General features: G+C 40.3%; 1 protein-coding gene across 2 annotated transcripts; it reads right to left on the bottom strand.

The window, feature by feature from the left end:
• Positions 1-4,001: 4,001 nt before the first annotated feature.
• Positions 4,002-16,617, bottom strand: aif1l (allograft inflammatory factor 1-like). 2 transcript variants are annotated; one of them, XM_069168772.1, is made up of 6 exons: positions 16,479-16,617; positions 16,236-16,297; positions 14,111-14,177; positions 9,489-9,530; positions 8,133-8,298; positions 4,002-5,610 (listed from the first exon to the last, which is right to left on the bottom strand). In XM_069168772.1, the coding sequence occupies exons 1-6, from the start codon at positions 16,495-16,497 to the stop codon at positions 5,523-5,525; spliced, it is 444 nt and encodes a 147-aa protein (XP_069024873.1). In that variant the 5' UTR covers positions 16,498-16,617; the 3' UTR covers positions 4,002-5,522. The 2 variants fall into 2 exon arrangements, with proteins under 2 accessions (XP_069024873.1, XP_069024883.1); XM_069168782.1 differs by lacking the exons at positions 16,236-16,297; positions 16,479-16,617 and adding an exon at positions 16,013-16,103.
• Positions 16,618-19,205: the final 2,588 nt, after the last annotated feature.

Raw genomic sequence — 19,205 nt, 5'->3', positions numbered from 1 at the left:
TTTCAGCACCAAACATAAACAACTGTAATGTTATTTATTCAAAGAGAAAGATAAACACAGCGCTTTGAATATAGGTACGAGCGACAAATGTGGTGTTTTTAAAGTACTATGGCAGCTGTGGTGGGTTCTATTTTTATTGTAATGAAACCAGGCTGTTTTTTTGTTTGTTTTTTTTGCTGGAAACAAAATCAAAACTCAAAATAACAACAAACAATCAAAACGCTTAAAGATAAAAGTAAATAAACAACAACAACAACAACAAAAAACTACAAATTTGTGCATCCTTTGATTAAAGCTTTGTGAAAGCGAGCTACTCGACTCAGTTGTACTGCTGTCTGTTGTCTACAAAAACTATCCAGCTTGAGAGATTTCTGTTATTGGCATGTTTGCAGTTAGCTCACTATCTCTCTGATACAAACAGGCACAAAAAAGATTTAAAACAAAAATCGGAAAAGAAAAGACTTCCTTGATTCTCAAGACACAGTAAAGAGTCCTAAGAGTGCATCCTCACAGACACACACTGAATAACAATGAACTGAACATCAACCAGAATTGCCCACTGACAGTAATGCATGACCAAATCTGTGAATGCATTGTGATAAATCCTGCAAAGGACTCCTCGTATCATAACAAAAAAAACCAAAAAAACGGCATAATGAACCTTGAAGGATGACTTACATAACTTTGGAGACTTTTTTTTCAAGAACAAAGCATAACCTAAAGTACAGACTGAACAAATACAGGTTTCAGTCAGTCATTCAGCAAGTGATTAATAAAGAAAGAATAGCCTGGTGAACAGTTGCCACGACTCCCTCGAGACGCCTGGTAGGAACTAACAGCTGGTAGCAACAGTCCTTGTCAGTGTCACTTTGTGTATGTTTGCGTGTGTGAATGCTGGTTTCATTAAAATGAAAGTTTCATACACTGTTTTCTTCATTTTAGAACACAAGATAATCTTCAGTACAAAGTTTAGCTCTGTTTCTGCTTTCATTTTTTAAATGAACGTTTAAGGATGAAGCTGGATTACCAACCAAGCAAAACAAACAACACAGGAGCCCTAAAAGATCAGTCAGGTCTACCTAATTTGATCAACTGCAAATACTCAGAGAACTCTTCCCTCATCCATCTTTTGGCACTTTCTTGTTCATTGAAGTTGTTTTGTTTTTTTAAAAATCAAATTTGGTTTTTCAAGTTATTAAAACACAGAAAACCTCAGGTAAACTTGTATTAATTATTAATTGAAATACTGTAAGGCCACCTTCAACAGTTTTTTCATTATCAATAAATCTGAAAATGTATTTCAGAATAGTAATTGAAGTGTATAAAATGGTGGAAAATGTTTGTTTTTATCTGACCAACAGTCAAAACCCATCAAATTCGGGATATAATGTCACAGATATTAAAGTCTTATATGATTCCTTTTCAATCAAATTTGTTGCCAAATAATCAAGTCACCTCTTCAGCTGTAGAGAACTAGTTGTCATCTACAGTTGGGGACAGATTTGTAATAGATTTGGATTAATCTGGTCATGTGTGAGGACTGATGTGAAGTCTTCTTTTTCACATTTTTTTCAGCTCATGTCTCAGTGGCGACACCTGGTGGCTGCATTTCAGTCTTGGTCTTCGTTATTACCTGTGACAGAACAGGCTGCTTAAAATGAGAAGAGAGGCTTGCAGACAGGTAATTCTAGGTTTGAGCATTCAAACTCATTGCATAGGTACTGCATCAAATCCTTTTTTGGTTTCTGGTTTTGTTTTTATAATCATTTTTTTCATTTATTGTAGAAAGTAGGTCAAAGGTCAGGAGTGTAACAGTTCAGACCTGTGGGTTCAAATAATATCCAAATGACTGTGACAGCCTCTTGCGAAACAGGACACTCCCTCCTCCATGGCATAAACAGTTTGGTAGTTTTCATTTGCATTTATAACTATATTTATTACTCTCTATATGTCCAATGATTGACACCAAGGTGGCTCAAGTGGACTTTGGATTTGTACATGTGATGATTTAAGGCCCCCGCACGCACCAACCACACAAGACAAAGAGTAAACATTAATCTCAAATGAAAGTGTTTGTTCAAAACATGAAAAGAGAGGGCAGGCAAGTTTTGAGCGTTTATGCAAAACTAACCAAACTACCTGCAAGTCTCGAAAAGGTTGAATGTGTAATTTTCAATACAGGACTACAAACCAAAGTTAAGTGTATTTCTATGACTGTTTAATTAGTCACAGTCTGCTGAACCACTGCACCATCTTCATGTCATGTATTAATGCTAAATCACTGCAAATCTTTAAAACAAACTGAATATTGTTTTGTCTACACAACAAAGATAAATCAATTAAAGAGGCGTATCAAAATATGATTTGCTTTCACTTTTCCTATATTAAAATGTAACATCATGAGGAGCAGATTGAGCACAGGTTCAGATATGGGACTCATTTATACTCCCATGACATGAACTGCTGCTCTTCCTGAGATTATAATTATATTTGTCTACTGATGAGGATTTTAACGAAGCCCCACATATCAAGCTGGATGTTGGCAATTTTTGATCTTTCATATCACCACTTTGTAGATGGTGTCACGTTTAAAGAGGATCTTGATTAATAAATCCAAACGGATAAAAGGTCACTTTTTCAAAAATTAGTTGTAAGTTCCTTGTTAGCAAATATCCCACTCATGCCTTGGCTTTGAGTGTCCACTAGATGGCAATGTCTATGCAAGAGAAGTGATCCTGATAAGGAGGGTGATCATGGATGATGCCCAGCCTTAAGACTGCAGCGTAACATTCACGATTTCCATTAAAGAGAAGCATTAATTACCACCAGCACAAGATCTTACAACTTGCTCATTGCTAGCAGAAATTCAGGAATAACTAGCAATTAAATCGCAGCACAAACGACAAATATGATGAAGCACACAGACTCTTTGACATGCAGAAAAAAACAGTGTGAGACAGTGACAGGGAGGAGCAGTACTGAGAGAAGCTTGAGTGTGGCACACTTTAACAATCAGTGCTGAAACACTTTCAATTTGAGGTCTGAAAAAATTTAAAAGCAACAAAAGGTGCACGATGTATTGTTCACTGCTGAAAACACAGAAGATAAAAGTGGACCTGAAGCGGACCCCGGGGGTCAGTGTCACCGTCATTAGCACGACGTCTTATTCATTCTTCCATGAGAATCCCGGCAGTGGCCAATTCTTCTGCCTGCACGCTGCCTACATAAGCTCCTGGCAGTTCATTACACGCAACACTGGTTATCATTTTAATTACAGAGGTGCTTATTATAATCCCACTGGGTCCGCCTGTTTGCATGCTTGTTAAAGTATTGCCTATCATCCTCTGTACTGTTTCCACACCCAGGCAGCTGCTCTCCCAAACCTGAAGCAACACAAACTGCCCTTCCACAGCACACAGCATGCGAGACACAATAAAAACCCATGTAAAGTGCGTGTGTGTATGTGTGGGGGGGAAGGGGAGTTTGCAATGGCAGCTTTTTACTTTTTCATGAAAACATTTTTATTGCTCAAGTGTATGTATGCACGCATGTACATTAAACAATATGAAAAGCAAGTGAGAAATAAAAACATGGAATGAAAGCATTATTACAGTGAAAGTGACTTAACAAGTAGTGACGGTCAAAGAATCACACACATTGTACAGGATGATGCAACACGGAGATTCGGGTTCGCCAAACTAATGCACAATCTTTATGCATTTGTTAGCACCAACAGCCAAAGATGTGTCGCAATGTGATCTTTCACAACACAAGGGGGTTTTAAATCGAAGTCGATCTTTACGACTATGGAGCGCTTTGTATGTTCGAGGCCACTCAGCTTTTATTCTACTGCAGAGCGAGACATACAGGGAAGAAGATTACCGCATCCAATCTCTCTCCAGGCAAAGTACGCCATCACTTTTCACCTGAACTCAAAGTGTTCACTCGTTTAAAGCGAGATCTCCATTAAACAGGGAACAACTTCAAACTTAACAGGGCAGTGTTAAGAATAATTTTTAATTCCTTTGGTGTCTGCAAACAATGTGCATCTTTACAACACTAAAACGCTTAAAATACCTACCAGACTCAAAACTAAAAACAAACAAAATTGAATAAAACTTGTCATGTGTAGAAGTACCAATTTCACAGTAAATAGTTAGTGAGAGGAACAATTTTTACACTGGAGACAAAGACAGAGGCACAAATTACAGAACTGATAGGACGACAAAAAAAAAAAAAAAAAGATGGCCGACCGATCAAACAATACAGGGAGAGAAAATGAGTCCAAGACGAAGAGAGAAATCACCCAGATTAAATGCTTGCAGTGGCATATAAAATAATGGTTAGGAAAGGGAAAACATACAAACTACATTTAAAAATAGTGACTGTCACTCACTCGGAATATTGTGGAAACCAATAACAAAAACAAAACATATCAATAGAAATCAACAAACATCATTAAAACTATCTTACTAAATACTAAAAGTACATTATTTCCTGTTTTTTTTCATGAATTAATAAGGTAATAGGACTGCTTGAACGGAACACTTGTGTGTACTTCCTCCTACTTCAAACTGCGCGCTGAAGCTCTACAGTATCTGCATGTTGAGGCACTTGGAAAGACGATGATTGAACTGTGTGTAGCATATTATGTACATTTGTTCTGCTTGTGGGCTTGTAAATCACACTCCTTCCAAAATGAACCGGCGCTTTGACCTCACAGATCGAAAACGGGAGTCAAACTAGCCGTTTCTTCAAGCTACGTACTGAAACTGAAAACACCACGGTCAACATGATCTTTTTCTTAACGAGCGCGAGTGATTATTCAAAACGCATAGCGGTACACTCAAAGAGATCATGACGTGGCCATGATAACATTAGTTACTGATTCCAGATCAGTATTTCGCCTCAAAGACGCAGAGGAAATGGCCTGTAATCTCTGGCACCTGATCTAAAGCGAGACGTTGACCAAGATTAGCCCGACAGGAAACCATGCAGGACCACTGAGGACAGTGCAAAAAAAAAGACACAAAAACACACACACACACGCACGCACACGCACGTACGCACACAAACTGTTTCTTTTCCTTGTGCTTCTTCAAAAGCGTTGTACTCTCACGTCATTACACTGAAAGCGTCCCAGAAAGGAAACAGATCAACACGGAGGGAAGAGCAACCCTGTGGTGAATTCTTTGAGTCTTCCCTTAAAATTTAACCACAAAACACACACTACAAAAATTTGACTTATCAAGCTGATTACATGTAAAACTATCACTGCTACATTTTAATTAAGGAAAAAAAAAAATAATAATAATAATTAAGAAGAATACAAATATTCACAGTCAAACATCATTTAGTGAGTTTTGGGCTCAAGTCTTCCAAATAACAGAAACCTCGCACACGTCACAACATAACATCCCCGACCACTGGTGTCACATTAACACGACACTCCACATGTTAGTCCACGCAACCGCTGATGGTCCCTCTGCTCTGCGAGCAGGTCTGGAAGCCGACATCGACACTTAAGGCAGGCTAGCGATGTCCCGCTTCGGAGGGGGTCCGTCGGGCTTGCAGGGAGAGCTGTTGGCTTTGTCTTCGAAAATTAAAACTCTGTGGCGAGAGAGAGAGAGAGAGAGAGAGAGAGAGAGAGAGAGAGAGAGAGAGAGAGAGAGGAGTCAGGAAGTGGTGAAAAAGTGAAACATAATATTCTACATAATTCACATTCTCATCTGCATCTCATCCCTTTGCGATTCAAATCATTTTAAACTGAGGTGTTGCTAAGGTGGTTGCTAGGTGGTTGTGTAGATCCTTGCTCAGATATTTTCTGGATTTGTTTTGTGGCAGGTGCAGAGTTCGGGGTGATTTCTGGGGCTGCATTAGTGAGTTGTTAAATTGATTCCGGTTTAATAACGAGGGCAAACTTCACGGTTGCTTTGGTGTGATGTAATACGCCTGCAGTAGTAGCACTGGTTGACGTCACCAATGACTATATCCTATATAAGCCAAGTTGAAGTCCTAAATTAGCTGGTTTTATACGGCCCAAAAAATTATCAATTCACTGTCATGGGACAAAGAAAAGCAGCAACATCCTGAAAGTCAGAAACTAGTACAAAACTAATTAATCACATTTTTTTTTCAAGTGAAATGAAACAGATACAAATAGACACAAAGAGAATTGGCTTCGTGCCTTCAGCACCATGGAGAGAGGCATGAAGTCAGTAAAATATCTATCTAAATTTAAATTAGGGAGACAGAAGGTAAATAAAAGGTTGTAAAAGAGGTGAAAGAAAAAGGTAAAGAAAAATCGGAGGGTAAGTAGAGCCACACTTACAGTCATGGTATGAAGTGGCGGTGCACTAAGTGAAAGGAAAAGAATGAAGGGAAACCGCAGAGGGAATGAGGGGAACAGCGGTTAAAGGCAGAGTGAGTGAGCTGACAGGAGCTATTCAGAGCGAATGCCTGTCTTTAATTTCCTTTTTTGGAGAACTCTGCAAAGCTCCACTAAGCCCATAAGGAGCAATGATCCCGACGAGGAAACCGGCACTCAGCGACTCCGGCCAATCTCTCTGGCAACCGCTCTCACTCACTTATTGATACCGCCTCTGCCCCCCAGTGCTGCATGTCAGGTCACCACTGATATTCATCAATTAACCACCGTTGATTCAAAGATCAATCCGATAGATGTCCTGTTTTTGAAAATAAATGAGTTACTGACTGGCTGCACAAAGGCCGTGCAGCATAACCAGAGTATCACTGAAAAAAAGCTGAATTTTGCTTCGTGTAAAGCCTCAAACCACCAACAGATTTCGTGTCAAGATCGCTCACCGTCTGCCTCGCCTGTCATTCCAAATCTTGGTCAAACACACCACAACGACTGTGAGTCCTTTTGTACTTGGGGGTATTGCTTCTAATGCTGACTGAGCCCAATTGTGCAGCCTGACCTCAATCATTTTTCCTCTAATTGCAACTAAATCAATTGTTTTGCTGCCAAATGCTTTGAATGGCACCATTCTAAAGCAGTTTTGTTTTCCTGGACTTCTCGCTCCCCTCGCAGACAGAAATCAGCCGCAGAAATCAGAGGCGTTGTGGGCCTTCGCTGCTATCAGCAGGTCCAGGAAGCTGCCAGTTACAGATAAGAAAAACCACGGAGATGCTCTCTGTATGCAGACAAATTCACAGACGACAATTACTAACTTTTCATCAGAAGAAGCAACATATCACATGTACGTCGCAACATATTACATGTACATCGCAACATATTACATGTACGTCGCAAAATCAAAATACTGATACCAAATCTGTGTAGTAAAACGAATGAGATTTTACCTTCTCTTTAAACACTCACTATGTCCAAAATAAAATATGATGACTGACGTGCCTTTCTCTAGGTGAAAATAATACCAATATTAATCTCCCTAGAGTGCCGCAAGTAATAAGTGACCGACTGGACATGACATGCCGGGAGGGAGTGACGTATGTATAAATAGCAGCTGTGGGATTACAGGATACACTTTTTGAAAAGTTATACATTTCCTGTGCTTGGTGTTGTTGGGATTATGAGATTTGTCCAGTGAGGGGTCCAGCCAGCTTAGTCCTGCAGAGCTGATATGCAGCAGCAGCAGCAGCAACCATGCGGGCTCTGGCTTCTGCATGCTGACCCAGTGCAGGGCTGCTTTAAAAGGCTTACACCGGCTACACTAACCCAATTTAACACGGACAGGAATATATCACCACAGCCACCAGAGAACACAGAAAAACTATAATCAATACATTCAAAAAGACATAATTTCTAGTGTGAAATGACAATTTTCTTGACAGAATTTCAATGTATTCGGTTGCACTACGTGACCGTCAGTGACTAATAAGCCTATTATTAGTTACCTAAGCACATGATCCCAGCTAAAGGCAAGGATGAGTTGACTATGGATAGGCTACATAGATAGGTTTTGTTGCCAAGGCGATTAACTACCAAATGCATTATCGCTACCCAACTGGCTGACGCAGCACACGACACGCACGTCCTCCCTCGGAGACACATGAACACACACAATGAAGCGGCAGGTGCTTTTTTGCAGACAGTCTGCAGATACGCTGCATGTGATAGACAACGTCACACACAGCGGTGTACTTACAGTTTGAGCACCGCCGAGCGCTTGCCCAGCATCATCTTGACAAAGTCCCTGTAGTCGATAGTGTTGCTGCTGCTGCCGCCCGTCACCTCCATGATCATCTTTTTCAACTCCAAGTGGGTCTTGGGCACCCCGAGCTTCTCCATCATCCGCTTCAGACCCATCAGATCTGAGACAAGGTGGAGTCGACAATCACATCCACGATCAGCTTTTTTGTATACGTATCCAAGTTTGAGTCTGTCTTTCTCATTTCATTTCAACAACATTTGGATGAGGCACTCCACCAGTTCAAAGTTCAGTCTATTCATTATTAGGAGCGCTAGTCAGCCTCTGAAAAAAAAAAAAAAGGAGTGTAATGTGTGCGTTGGCACTGGAGACAGCTGACTGATGTCCAATTCTGATGATGTCATCAGAATTGTTTTAAAAACCTGCTTTATATGGTGGAGCATTTAGGAGCAGGGGATGCTCTAATGAAAGATGCTTTTCAATTGCATTATGGGAAATAAAGGCTCTAGAGTGTTGGGACCATGGCCTATACTTGGGATTAAAAATGTAAATGCCACGGCGTTGACTACTCTTTATTTTTAATCTGTCTCATGTATGAGTCTCGAGTTATTGGAAGTAAATGACTAAAATAACCTTCAGAAGAAAAAAAAAAATCTTAAAACAACATTAGTAAAAGAAAACTCTGAATATTGTACACCTGGGTCCTGTTTTCCATCTTATTTTTGCTGACTTCAAACAGGGTCATGTTTATTATGTCCATATGATCATCCCCCCTCTTGTGGTATTCACTGACCTGGAAATTTTCAAAAAGTTTAGAGTTCATGAGTTGTGACGTGTTTGTGAATGTTTCCAGAAATGTTGGAGGCCACGGAAGTTCATCTTCTGTTGTATGGTTAGTTAATATATTGTGATTTTAGTCGTATAATTCCCCCCCCCCCCCCCCCCCCCCCGTTATTTAATTAGACATCTGCGAAAAATTTACCAAATTTCATGGAAATCCAAAAATTAAGTGTTGAAATATTTCAAACGTTGACCACGGTGGCATCTGAGTTTAGTACCATATTAAAGATATGTCGCCGATATACATGTTTTTTTTTTAGGACAGACGGACTATATACTGTACCTTCTGTCCGACACTTTGCCTCATGAACTGAAGGGCTTTCACACGGGTGTACTTTTTCATTTTCGTTTTACGTACAGGACACATGAGCCTGCTGGAGCCCGGTGCTCACAGTGACCAGACAATACACACACAGTATTAATTACTGCTCCCTCATGTCGACAGCGCTGACGGGTCGGCTGACAGTTGTTATGTGGGGTGCAGCTGGTGTTTTAGAGCTGCTAATTACTCACCGATCTCTCCTTGGTCATTCAGGTCAAACTCAGCATATTTATCTGCAGAACAAAACACACACAGGAGACTATTACGAACAGTGATGAATTCACCCTCACCTCACACATCACCACAACAACCCTCCCACCCCGAACAACATTTTTACAAGCACCATCTCACATGTCGGCACAACAGTTAACGCACACACTGTCCAGTGATCTCACTGTCTCGCACTCTCTGCCGACAGCCGACCGGGCAAAAAGGGAGAGACGCAAACAGCTGATCACGACAGGTGGGTTTCTGGGAGTGTGTTTTTTTTTTAGCGTGGCTGAGGGTGGGAGGCAGGCGAAGTGTGGCTGAGTGGAGTTGACGTGCGAAGGCAGATTAAGGACAAAGGGTCAGGAAGTTAAAAAAGGAGTACTCGGAGTTCAAACAGCATTCAGGAAGGAGAACAAAGACGTTTGGGCTGAAAAATTTGTGAAGCTCGGCTGCAGAGATTTTCCCTTTCAGGAGCACTCGCTCGAATTAAATCTGATCCTTCTAGCTTGGCAACACGCACACAAACTAAAGACGGTTGCCAGAAGCAAGCGATCATTAAAGTCATTTAAAGACATTTTAAAAACATTATACTATGTCGGTGCTTTTACATCCGACTTTTTTGTCGACACCAAATGTTATTTGTCTTTTATTAGCAAAGAGCAATGTACAGTACACGCAGGAAGTCACTTAGCATTAAAAATTGGTCCCTAAATTTTGGCAGATACACATATTTTCTCTCTCGCCAAGGGAAGAAATAAATAAAGCTCGAGTGAGAAAACTTTTAAGCTGCCAGTTTAGCGTCAAGCTAACCAGCTAGCTTGGCTCTGTCTGAAGGTAAACAATAAACCATGTGTAACGGACAGACATGGAAAGGGTATCAAGTTACTTCAAAACTACTGCAACTAATTATTTTGTCCATAATGGATTAGTATGACAATTATTTTCTCAATCACTCCGTCTATAAAATATCAAAAAAGGTTTTCAGTTTACTATCACGACAAATAAAAGTATCAAAATCCTCACATTCGGGATGCTGGGACCAGGAATTGGCAGCAGTTTTCCTTTTGAAAAACTTTGACCATTAATTGTTTGTCAAAATAGTTGCAGTCAGATTCATTTTTCGTCACTTTATCGATGAATAGTGGAATCCTTGCAGCTCGATTCTCATCTGACTCTTGGTAAGAAAGTGAATCAATTACTCACCGCATAACTACGTGTTTATCAGCAAATGTGTTGGCGGTCTGGTAAAACTTGAGCTAAAACGTAAAGCTTTCACATTAATAAGTCAACTTTATGTCCAACTATAGAATGCTGAGACACAGTTTAATATTTGTACTAGAATAGTCCAGATGATTACTTGTAGTATCAAATCAATTCAAGGTAGTTTTAAAACCACACACAGTTTTGCGATTAAATAGTAAATATCAACCACTGCATTTGTATTTAATTATAAATGCACATTGTTAACATAACTGCGACTATGCAGCAGCAAAACCAGACATTTTCCCGCTTCTCCCTAAAAATCTGCCCATTCTCCTTTCGTCCAAAGCAGCACTTTAGTCAGATTACACTTGCTATTTCTGTCCCACAATGGGAGCTCTGTGTGTGTGTGTGTGTGTGTGTGTGTGTGTGTGTGTGTGTGTGTAAGAGAAAGAGGGAACTGTGTGAACCCATGAGGAGTGGGACAGGACAATGCCAACCCTGTTTGTAAACTCTGAGGACTGGGCCGCCGCCTCCTCCACACACACACACACACACACACACACACACACACAAACACAGAGGACTTTTCAAGTCCACTTGTTGTAGTGCAGCATGTTGATCATCTGCGGCCACAGAAAATGGCTCAAGTGGACAAAACTCGTGTCTTCGTCATTTCCTTCTGACTCCGATTCCTTCAGCGACTGATGTGACAAAATGACAGTGGCATCAAAGCCTCAACTTTTATTGTGTTTCTTTCTGTTTTTCTTTGACATTCATACAGAGGTCTGCGATGGAGTTTTGATTTAAGTTGTTCGTTTGTGCGTTTGTCTACGAACCACTTAGGCAGCTGTCATTTCAGGGGTTTTCCATTTGGACAAGGAAAAAAAACTTGCTGATAAAATAAAAAAAGCTGAATTGGGTGATGACTTAACTGACTTCCTCTGCCACTTTGACCTGCAGATAAACAAAGAATTTTCCCATCCCTTTAAAAGACACTGACCCTTCAGGGCAGATTAAGAGCCTCAATACAGGCTTCGGCTCCTTCCAAAAACAACGTGATTTCCCTTCTCCTTCCTATTTGTCTATTTGAGACTGACGAATAATAAAAAAAAACCAATAACCATTGTACTCCTATGAAGTTATAAAACGCCACGACACTGAGCAAACATTGGAAAATTATAATCTGCAAAGGTTTCAAACTTGCAATATGACAGATATGGTGAGCTGCACATTGTCTCGGGGACATACAAACAGCAACAAAAAGAACGAACACATTTGACTGTAATTACCTCCTTTTTTTTTGTTCAACCATTACACTTGATTGTGATATCAACACTAATTTAACACTAACATAAGTAAAAATTCCATATTCGCAGACTTTGAAATCGTAAACTAATGTGCTCTCTCCCGCCAAGCTTTCCACACACACAGGAAATTGCAATTTTTTTTTTGAAGAGAACTGATGTCTTTCGGGTTTCATCATGGATATTGATTGGAGAGGTTTGGCGTAGCATAGCTGACGCAGCTGAGAAATCACAGGGAAAAAAAAAAAAAAAGTCCCTTGTAACTCCACAACTTTTCTTGTTATCGAAGGAATTCACCGAAAGTTGTGAGACACCTTGGGCTCAGCAGAATTTCGCTGGTGTTAATCTGCCAAAATGTAAACAAATACAGGTTACAAGAAAGCAGCACTCGATGTGAAACCCCGCGGCATAACTTGGCATTTCCAAAAGTTGCAGCATAATTATCTACCAAGCAGAAGAATGACAAAGAGGAAATAATAACAGTTTAACAAATGAATTCATCTGGACTTTTGTCACACTTTTCGCTCTCTTCAAATTTTCCTAACGTGACTGAGGCTCAGATGGTCCCGATGACAAAGAGGAGGCGGGGAGTGGGAGGATGATGATGACGGAGCGTGTAACTGCAAGCAGCGGAGTGGGAGAAACCATTCATGTCATCAAACTCGAAGATATCATAATAGAAGAGCAACAATATCTCCCACTTGGGAGGAACGAAAAGAACAAAACAAGTGGCAACAAAACAACAAGTCATCATCGCTGGCAGATAACATCTAAATAAAATCTGGTGGTAACACAAGAATTCAGCTAACTCGAAAAGAGGCGCTCCACTCTGTTAGTTTGTTTCACTCGTGATCCGACAACTACAAATATTTATCGAAAAGATAAGCAGCAGAACAAAATTGTGCTTTCCTGTTCCGCAATGTAGCATAAATACATTTTCTGAACACGTTATCATTTCTGTTGTTTGTGGAGGATCCTTATTTCAGGGAAATTCACTACACTATAAAACGCTGCAGGACACCTTCCAGTAGGTTTTGGTGCAGTTATTCATCCACACCACTACCTACTAATAACTATAAAGTTTACTATAAGTTTCTAATTCACCCAAAACATATTGTCAAATTTAAATTCATCCAATTATCAAAAATTGATTGAGAAAATACTTGCTGCGGTCTTTATGAGCAAAAATATGAGTTTATTTTTGAGAGCATTTGAACTTTCTTAGACAGGAGCAGTCGAGACAGACAGGAAATGTGGAGGAAAGGCAGGGGAATAACAGTGTTTAACATGTGATAGGCGTCCTAACCTTAAAGCTATATGTTTAAGAATTTACTTGGTCATGCGTTGCACTGACGTGATTCGGTTGGTCGTTAAAAGCAATGTTAAGACGCTGACCTCTGGGTCACTGGGACACTGTGGAAAAGAGCAAACCTCCCAGGACCTGGGTGTCGGGTCCTCTTTCTGTTTATATTACTGCTCCATTTCCTCCAGCAAGCCAGTAATGTAAGTAGGACACCAGATGCATATTTCTCATTTCAAGACTTAAGCCCCCTTATGAGAATAAACAGCCATAAATTACTCTAAAATACAACAAAATGAAAAAAAACAAAACAGAATACTTTTCCTGTATGAAATGCATACGCATGTAATATTTAAGGAACGGGGGAGGAGTTCTTTGGGAAAATCGGGCAGTTTGATTTCCGTAATTAGGAAGTAGCGATGTTCTTTGTGTTCCCAGGAGCTACGAGTTTACCCAGCAAAGTTCTGAATATTGTAACAACAAGCAGAGGAACGCCCCAGCACATTCCTCCCAGGCCATGAGGACTTGGCCTTGCAAATCTTTTAGAAAATCACTGCAGTCAGTCTGTCCCGCGGAGAAAAACAATATAGGGCAAAAATAGGGGCCTGTGTGTGTGTGTGTGTGTGTGTGTGTGTGTGTGTGTGTGTGTGTGTGTGTGTGTGTGTGTGTTTAGCCTACTAACCAATAAACAAAGGCAGCGGATAAAACAAAAGCCAAGAAAACAAAAAGAACTTTACTCTCAAAAAAAGTCAACCACACAAACGACACAAGGGAGGGAAAGACTGGATTTGCTTACTTTTAAAACCTTCCAATTTTTCGGCCAGGTCGTCTTCATCCCTGTATTTCTGGTCCTCCATGTATTCCTGAGAAGGAGGAGGAGGAGGAGAGACGGGTCAACGGAAACTGATCAGAGAGTTTTACCAGCTTTGATGAAACTGGACTCTGAGTCCATTTCTAGAGAAGAACACGCAGCAGAAAAAGCCCACACACAGATGACAACATTAAGCACGTTAATCTGACTGTGTCCTGTCAAAAAATGTCAACTTGAGAGTGATGACTCACAATCTTAAAATGTTCTTCTCCCTGGATTGTCATTACTTATCACCGTGTGCATTAATTGGGACACCTCACAGGGGTACGAAGGAGCCTGAGGGGAGCTCCTCTAATTAATTTATAATGATGCAATATGCCATGTGGGAGTCGACTTCCATCTTCACAGAAAGGAGAGAGAAGCCGGAGAGAGAGACCCAGGTTGTTCCCTGCGATGGCCTCTATCTGTCTGTCAAGCCTGTAATTAAGGGTGAAGAGGATCAACACCACAACTGGATGTTTATCAGGCACGACTGACTCAGCGGTGCTGAATCACTCCCGCAGCTCCCACGAAGGGACGTCCTTCCAAAGTCACAGTTGAAACAAGTGCAGCGGCAGCAGTTCAAGGCAGGAAATCTAGAAGTTTCACACTACGCAGGTTTAAATATGAGATTCAGATGAGCATTTTAGGGCCGAAATGAACAAAGATTTTCTTCATCAAATCATTTCTCAATTAGTTTGGCCCATTCGTTTGTAATGTGCGAGAGACTTCTGGATTTTTTTTGGGGGGTCTGCCGATAAATCGACAAGTATTCATACATAACACTGTACACTTCACTGTACATGAAGTATGTACGTATATAAACACAGGTTTTTGTAAGTGATCCATCAAATGTGTTTATTAAACACTTTTGACACTTGGGAGATGGAAGCGGGATATTTCACAGTTTGCAGTCCACACTGACATCAGTGCAATGAAACAGCGAACTTCCTCAGGCATTAAATAATCATAATGACTATTTAAAAAAAAAAACACAACTATAACAATGTGCCACAGGCATCTTTTTCTGCATTAAAAAAAAAAGTTTTCATCAAGACCAACTTTATACACCGATACAATATACTTGTGATTGGCCAATGTCAGAGGAATCGGATGGCTTTGGTGTAATGAAATAACGTAATACATCCACCACGATCACTCCCAGTTTAATGTCTTGATTGTTTGACTCATTGTATCAGCATTTTCCCATCTGAATAACCCCCACATCAATAATACTGCTCGGATTTGAAGTTTCATCACAACAGATTCCACTAATGCAAACGCACCCATGTTAATACAATGGGATGAAATGGATGTCACAGTACAAAAAAAAAACAACTGGATTTAATCACAGCACAGCTGTTATTTTTAGATCTAGCCGTTTAGGAAGCAGGGGTCATTTCTCTCGGGAGCAAATGAAGAATATGAAAGCTGTGGATAAAAGGGAACAGGCGAGTGTCGTGGACATAAATGTCACAGGCGCTCCCTCCTGCCGCGACCTGCTCTCCATGTGGCCGCTGAAGTGATCTGATGACAGGCGGCCAGCCAAAAATAAAGGAGGGAAAAAAAAGAGATTATACAAGCCGTCTAGTTAATCTGCACTGCAGTTAACAGACAACACAAGGGCCCTCGTGTTATGTTCAAAACACCTGTTTCCCATCGGAGCAGCCACAAAAACGAAACAACAACAAAAAAAACACGCTTGAAATGCTTCCTACCAAGCGATGAGCAGATCGATCTGATCGGGTCAGAGGGAATTACGCACAGAAATGTGTGACAGCATGCAGCCATTCAACAAGTGCCACTGGACTGCGAGGGGAGGGTGGGAAATCAATAACATGCATTTACGGTGAGCTCTCCTCTTGTGTGTGGACGGAATTTGGGGGGTAATTAATTATTCACAGCGCCACTGAGACAGATAAACCTGAATGCCACGAATCCTGGGAGCTAAAAAGAGAAAAAAAAACAAAACAAGGCCAATGCCAAGTCAAGTGTACGCGAGCTCATTAAATTCAAATTCCCGTGAAGTGCCGTCGGAGACGCTCGTTTCAAATAAAGGGAACACGCATACCTTGTTTACTTCTTCCAGTTTTTGCCTTTGCTGCTCCTTTAACAGCCCGAAGGCTTTCCCACCTGCAAGAAGGAAAATGTGTTTATTGGAATAAACAGCTCGTTAATATCGATACAGGCTTCGCTTCGTCGGTCGGCCTCTGATGCTCTATTGTGGAGACTCTTAAGCTTCAGCTGGCGGCAGACATGAAGCTGAACCCCCGGGAAAGGGGACCAGGCTCCCCGCCGCCGTGTTATTTATTACCTTGGACATTTGAAGGCATCCCGGAATTTATCTGTGACGTATAGATCCAGAAAACGGAAAATATCCGAGCCAGAGGGCTGCAGCGACTGTCCGCCGGTGGGAACACTCCTATCAAGAGATTGGGCTCGACGGGCCACACGGCACCGGTGTCAAGACGGACGTAATAACGAGTAGGACATCCGGTGAGACCTTTCAAAATAAACTATTGACCTAGATTGACCCTGTTCACAGTCATGACAATACGTTTTGATTTTGAAGTACATTTTAAACCATCTTAATTTTACGCTGACGCACTGTACTGTGAAACATCATTAAATACGAAGTTGATGAAAAAAATAGCGAACTGCAACGAACAATTATTGACCTGGGAAATTCATCTCTTTTTTTTTTTTGGAGAAATGGTTTATTAAACCAAATGTCACTAATACACACTACAGCCTCCCAGAGTTCATATGTCTCCTTTCTTTTAACATCTTGGTTAGAAGGTACACACACACATTGCTCACAGTTTGAAATATTGACTTTTACCTTGGTGACTTTTGTAAGTATATAAACTAAGGAAAGAAGAAAACAAAATTGGATTGCATTTTTACATATTTACTTTACATATTTTTTTGATCTGCCACACTCATAAAATGTGGCTTTCACGATGTACTCTTTAATCACAACAAGCATTCAGCTCTTATTTTGAAGGCTGAGACATCCAAATTCCGGTCTCATTGTAGAGCCGCACCACCATCATCGTCAGTGAGTGATGCTCTTGGAGTAAACTGGGACGCTTCGTGCTCGCAGGCGCCATCGTGTGGCGGATGAGGACACTGCACGTAATGAGGGCGTGACCCAAACAATCCTGGCAGAGGTGGATAAACATAATTAACATCAAATAAGCTAGTTACAAAGAATTAAAGGTATAAGTGCGCAGAAGTACATTTCAAAACAGTAAAATTAAGACAACTAGCCTAAATAACTGTATTTATAATGAGACAATCCACAATTAAAACCATGTCTCTGAGACTGTTTAGTCTAGATTTAGGCCTACGTGTTGAGACATCATATTCATTGTCCAGCAATAGTTTGAGAGTTAATGTGGTTCTAGCTTCGTAAAGACTAAAGAAAAAAACATTAGGGGTCATACAACAAGACAACTTGGAAATGGATATTATTATCTAGATTTAACAACCCTCCACAACATTTTGAGATAATTTAGTTACTGGTGCATCAATAAACCCACTTGCCTGAAATGAACAGACCTATATCTTAAATGTATTATACAGAAAAGACATCCAGATTTTCTTTAACATCCAGCTTCAATTATTCTTTTAACATCACAAAACATCCACTTGAATCCTCCATTACTTTGTGTATGAATGAAGATTATGCAATAAATAATGTTTCGCACAATTAAATGTAAAAATTCCGTATGATTACTAAATTTCTTGTATGAAAGGTGCTATACAAATAAAGTTTATTATTATTATTTTCATATATGATTTTGGGATCTCTTTGCCTTAATGTAACTTTTTCCTGTAGCACTAAGCAACCACTGCGCTTTTGATCGGTCAAATAGCCGGTCTCCTCTGTGCAGCCCCTTCTAAGGTTTATTTAACTTTTCCCTCAACAGGGCTCTCAGCTGTGGTGTCTTCAGGGGAGTCATTTTCGTTGTTGCTCATGATCGTAATGACGGCATTGTGAAAGCCTTTTAGAGTGTAACTGTGGGCTACTCTGCCCTGTTAGTCCATTACAGATAAGCGTCACTGCTAATTCACAGTTGAAGGGCACACGTTATTTTTCAAGGCGAAACATTTTAAAGTGGCGCGGTCTCACCTGATTCATTCTATGGCAGTGATTTTCATACGATAATTCAGGAGTAATAGTTGACCCTCCCATACAACGCTATTATTTCAGTAAATGGTTTTGCTTCTGAGGGACAGACCTGGAATAAAAAGCTCGCTGTGGGCCAAGCCTTTATCATTTATGAATTTATCTCTTTTTCTTTTGTCAAAGGTAAACATAAATGTGTTAAGCTGAGAGAAAAATGCTGTAGTCATGTCTCCTTGTTACAACGAGGACATTTTTATTCACGAGGCTACATTTTATACTCTGTCAGAAAACAGGCAAAGAGTCGTATCTTTTGTCACCACGGCTGAACAACCAAACACAACATTTCCATAACTGACAAAACGTGTTTCGAGTGTTTTATGGGAGCAAATACTTGAAAGTCAGTTTATTTAGTTTACCACAGTGCTTTGAGTTTCATTAGAGGAGGCAATTTTTTACACTCCCCATTCTGATTTATATGAAAATGTCTGGTCTCCCTTATAAAACAGCTACAGAGATTTGACTCCATCATGTTAATCTGTGTGCCAACTCTAGGAGTTTACGTCGACTGTTTTTTTTTTTTTTTTTCACATTCATTAATTCAGTGTTAGATCATAGGGCTGCTTGGTTTTAAATAATTTATGACCTTGGCAAGACCACAGTCTGGTGCTAAATTGAAAAGACTGCTGAGCACTTTCAAATTATAATATGTTGCCCTCCCAGTGATTTCTGACCTTTCTCGTGTTTTTGTTGATGTTCAGAAACGGGTGACCTACAGTTTTTACTGACAGTTTGACTTTTGCTCTGCTAAAACAGAAAAACTGATCTCAGTGACAAGTACGCTCTGAGTTACAATGGTCAGTATGTGATTGTGTGTTGTGTTCATTGCTAATTCATTAATTCTAACGT

This window comes from Embiotoca jacksoni, unplaced genomic scaffold (genome assembly GCF_022577435.1).
Source record: "Embiotoca jacksoni isolate LCO1_2020_lvr unplaced genomic scaffold, fEmbJac1.0.p SCAF_10, whole genome shotgun sequence".
Classification (NCBI taxonomy): Eukaryota; Metazoa; Chordata; class Actinopteri; family Embiotocidae; genus Embiotoca; species Embiotoca jacksoni.
Note: the sequence above shows the minus strand (reverse complement) of the source record. Positions and strands in the feature narration are given on the sequence as shown.

Coding starts and splice junctions, on each gene's coding strand:
- aif1l (XM_069168772.1), bottom strand. Junction 9,531..14,110: donor AAAATTGGAAGGTTTTAAAA/GTAAGCAAATCC, acceptor TTTGTTCTGCAG/ATAAATATGCTGAGTTTGAC. Junction 8,299..9,488: donor GAATGACCAAGGAGAGATCG/GTGAGTAATTAG, acceptor ACCTTGTCTCAG/ATCTGATGGGTCTGAAGCGG.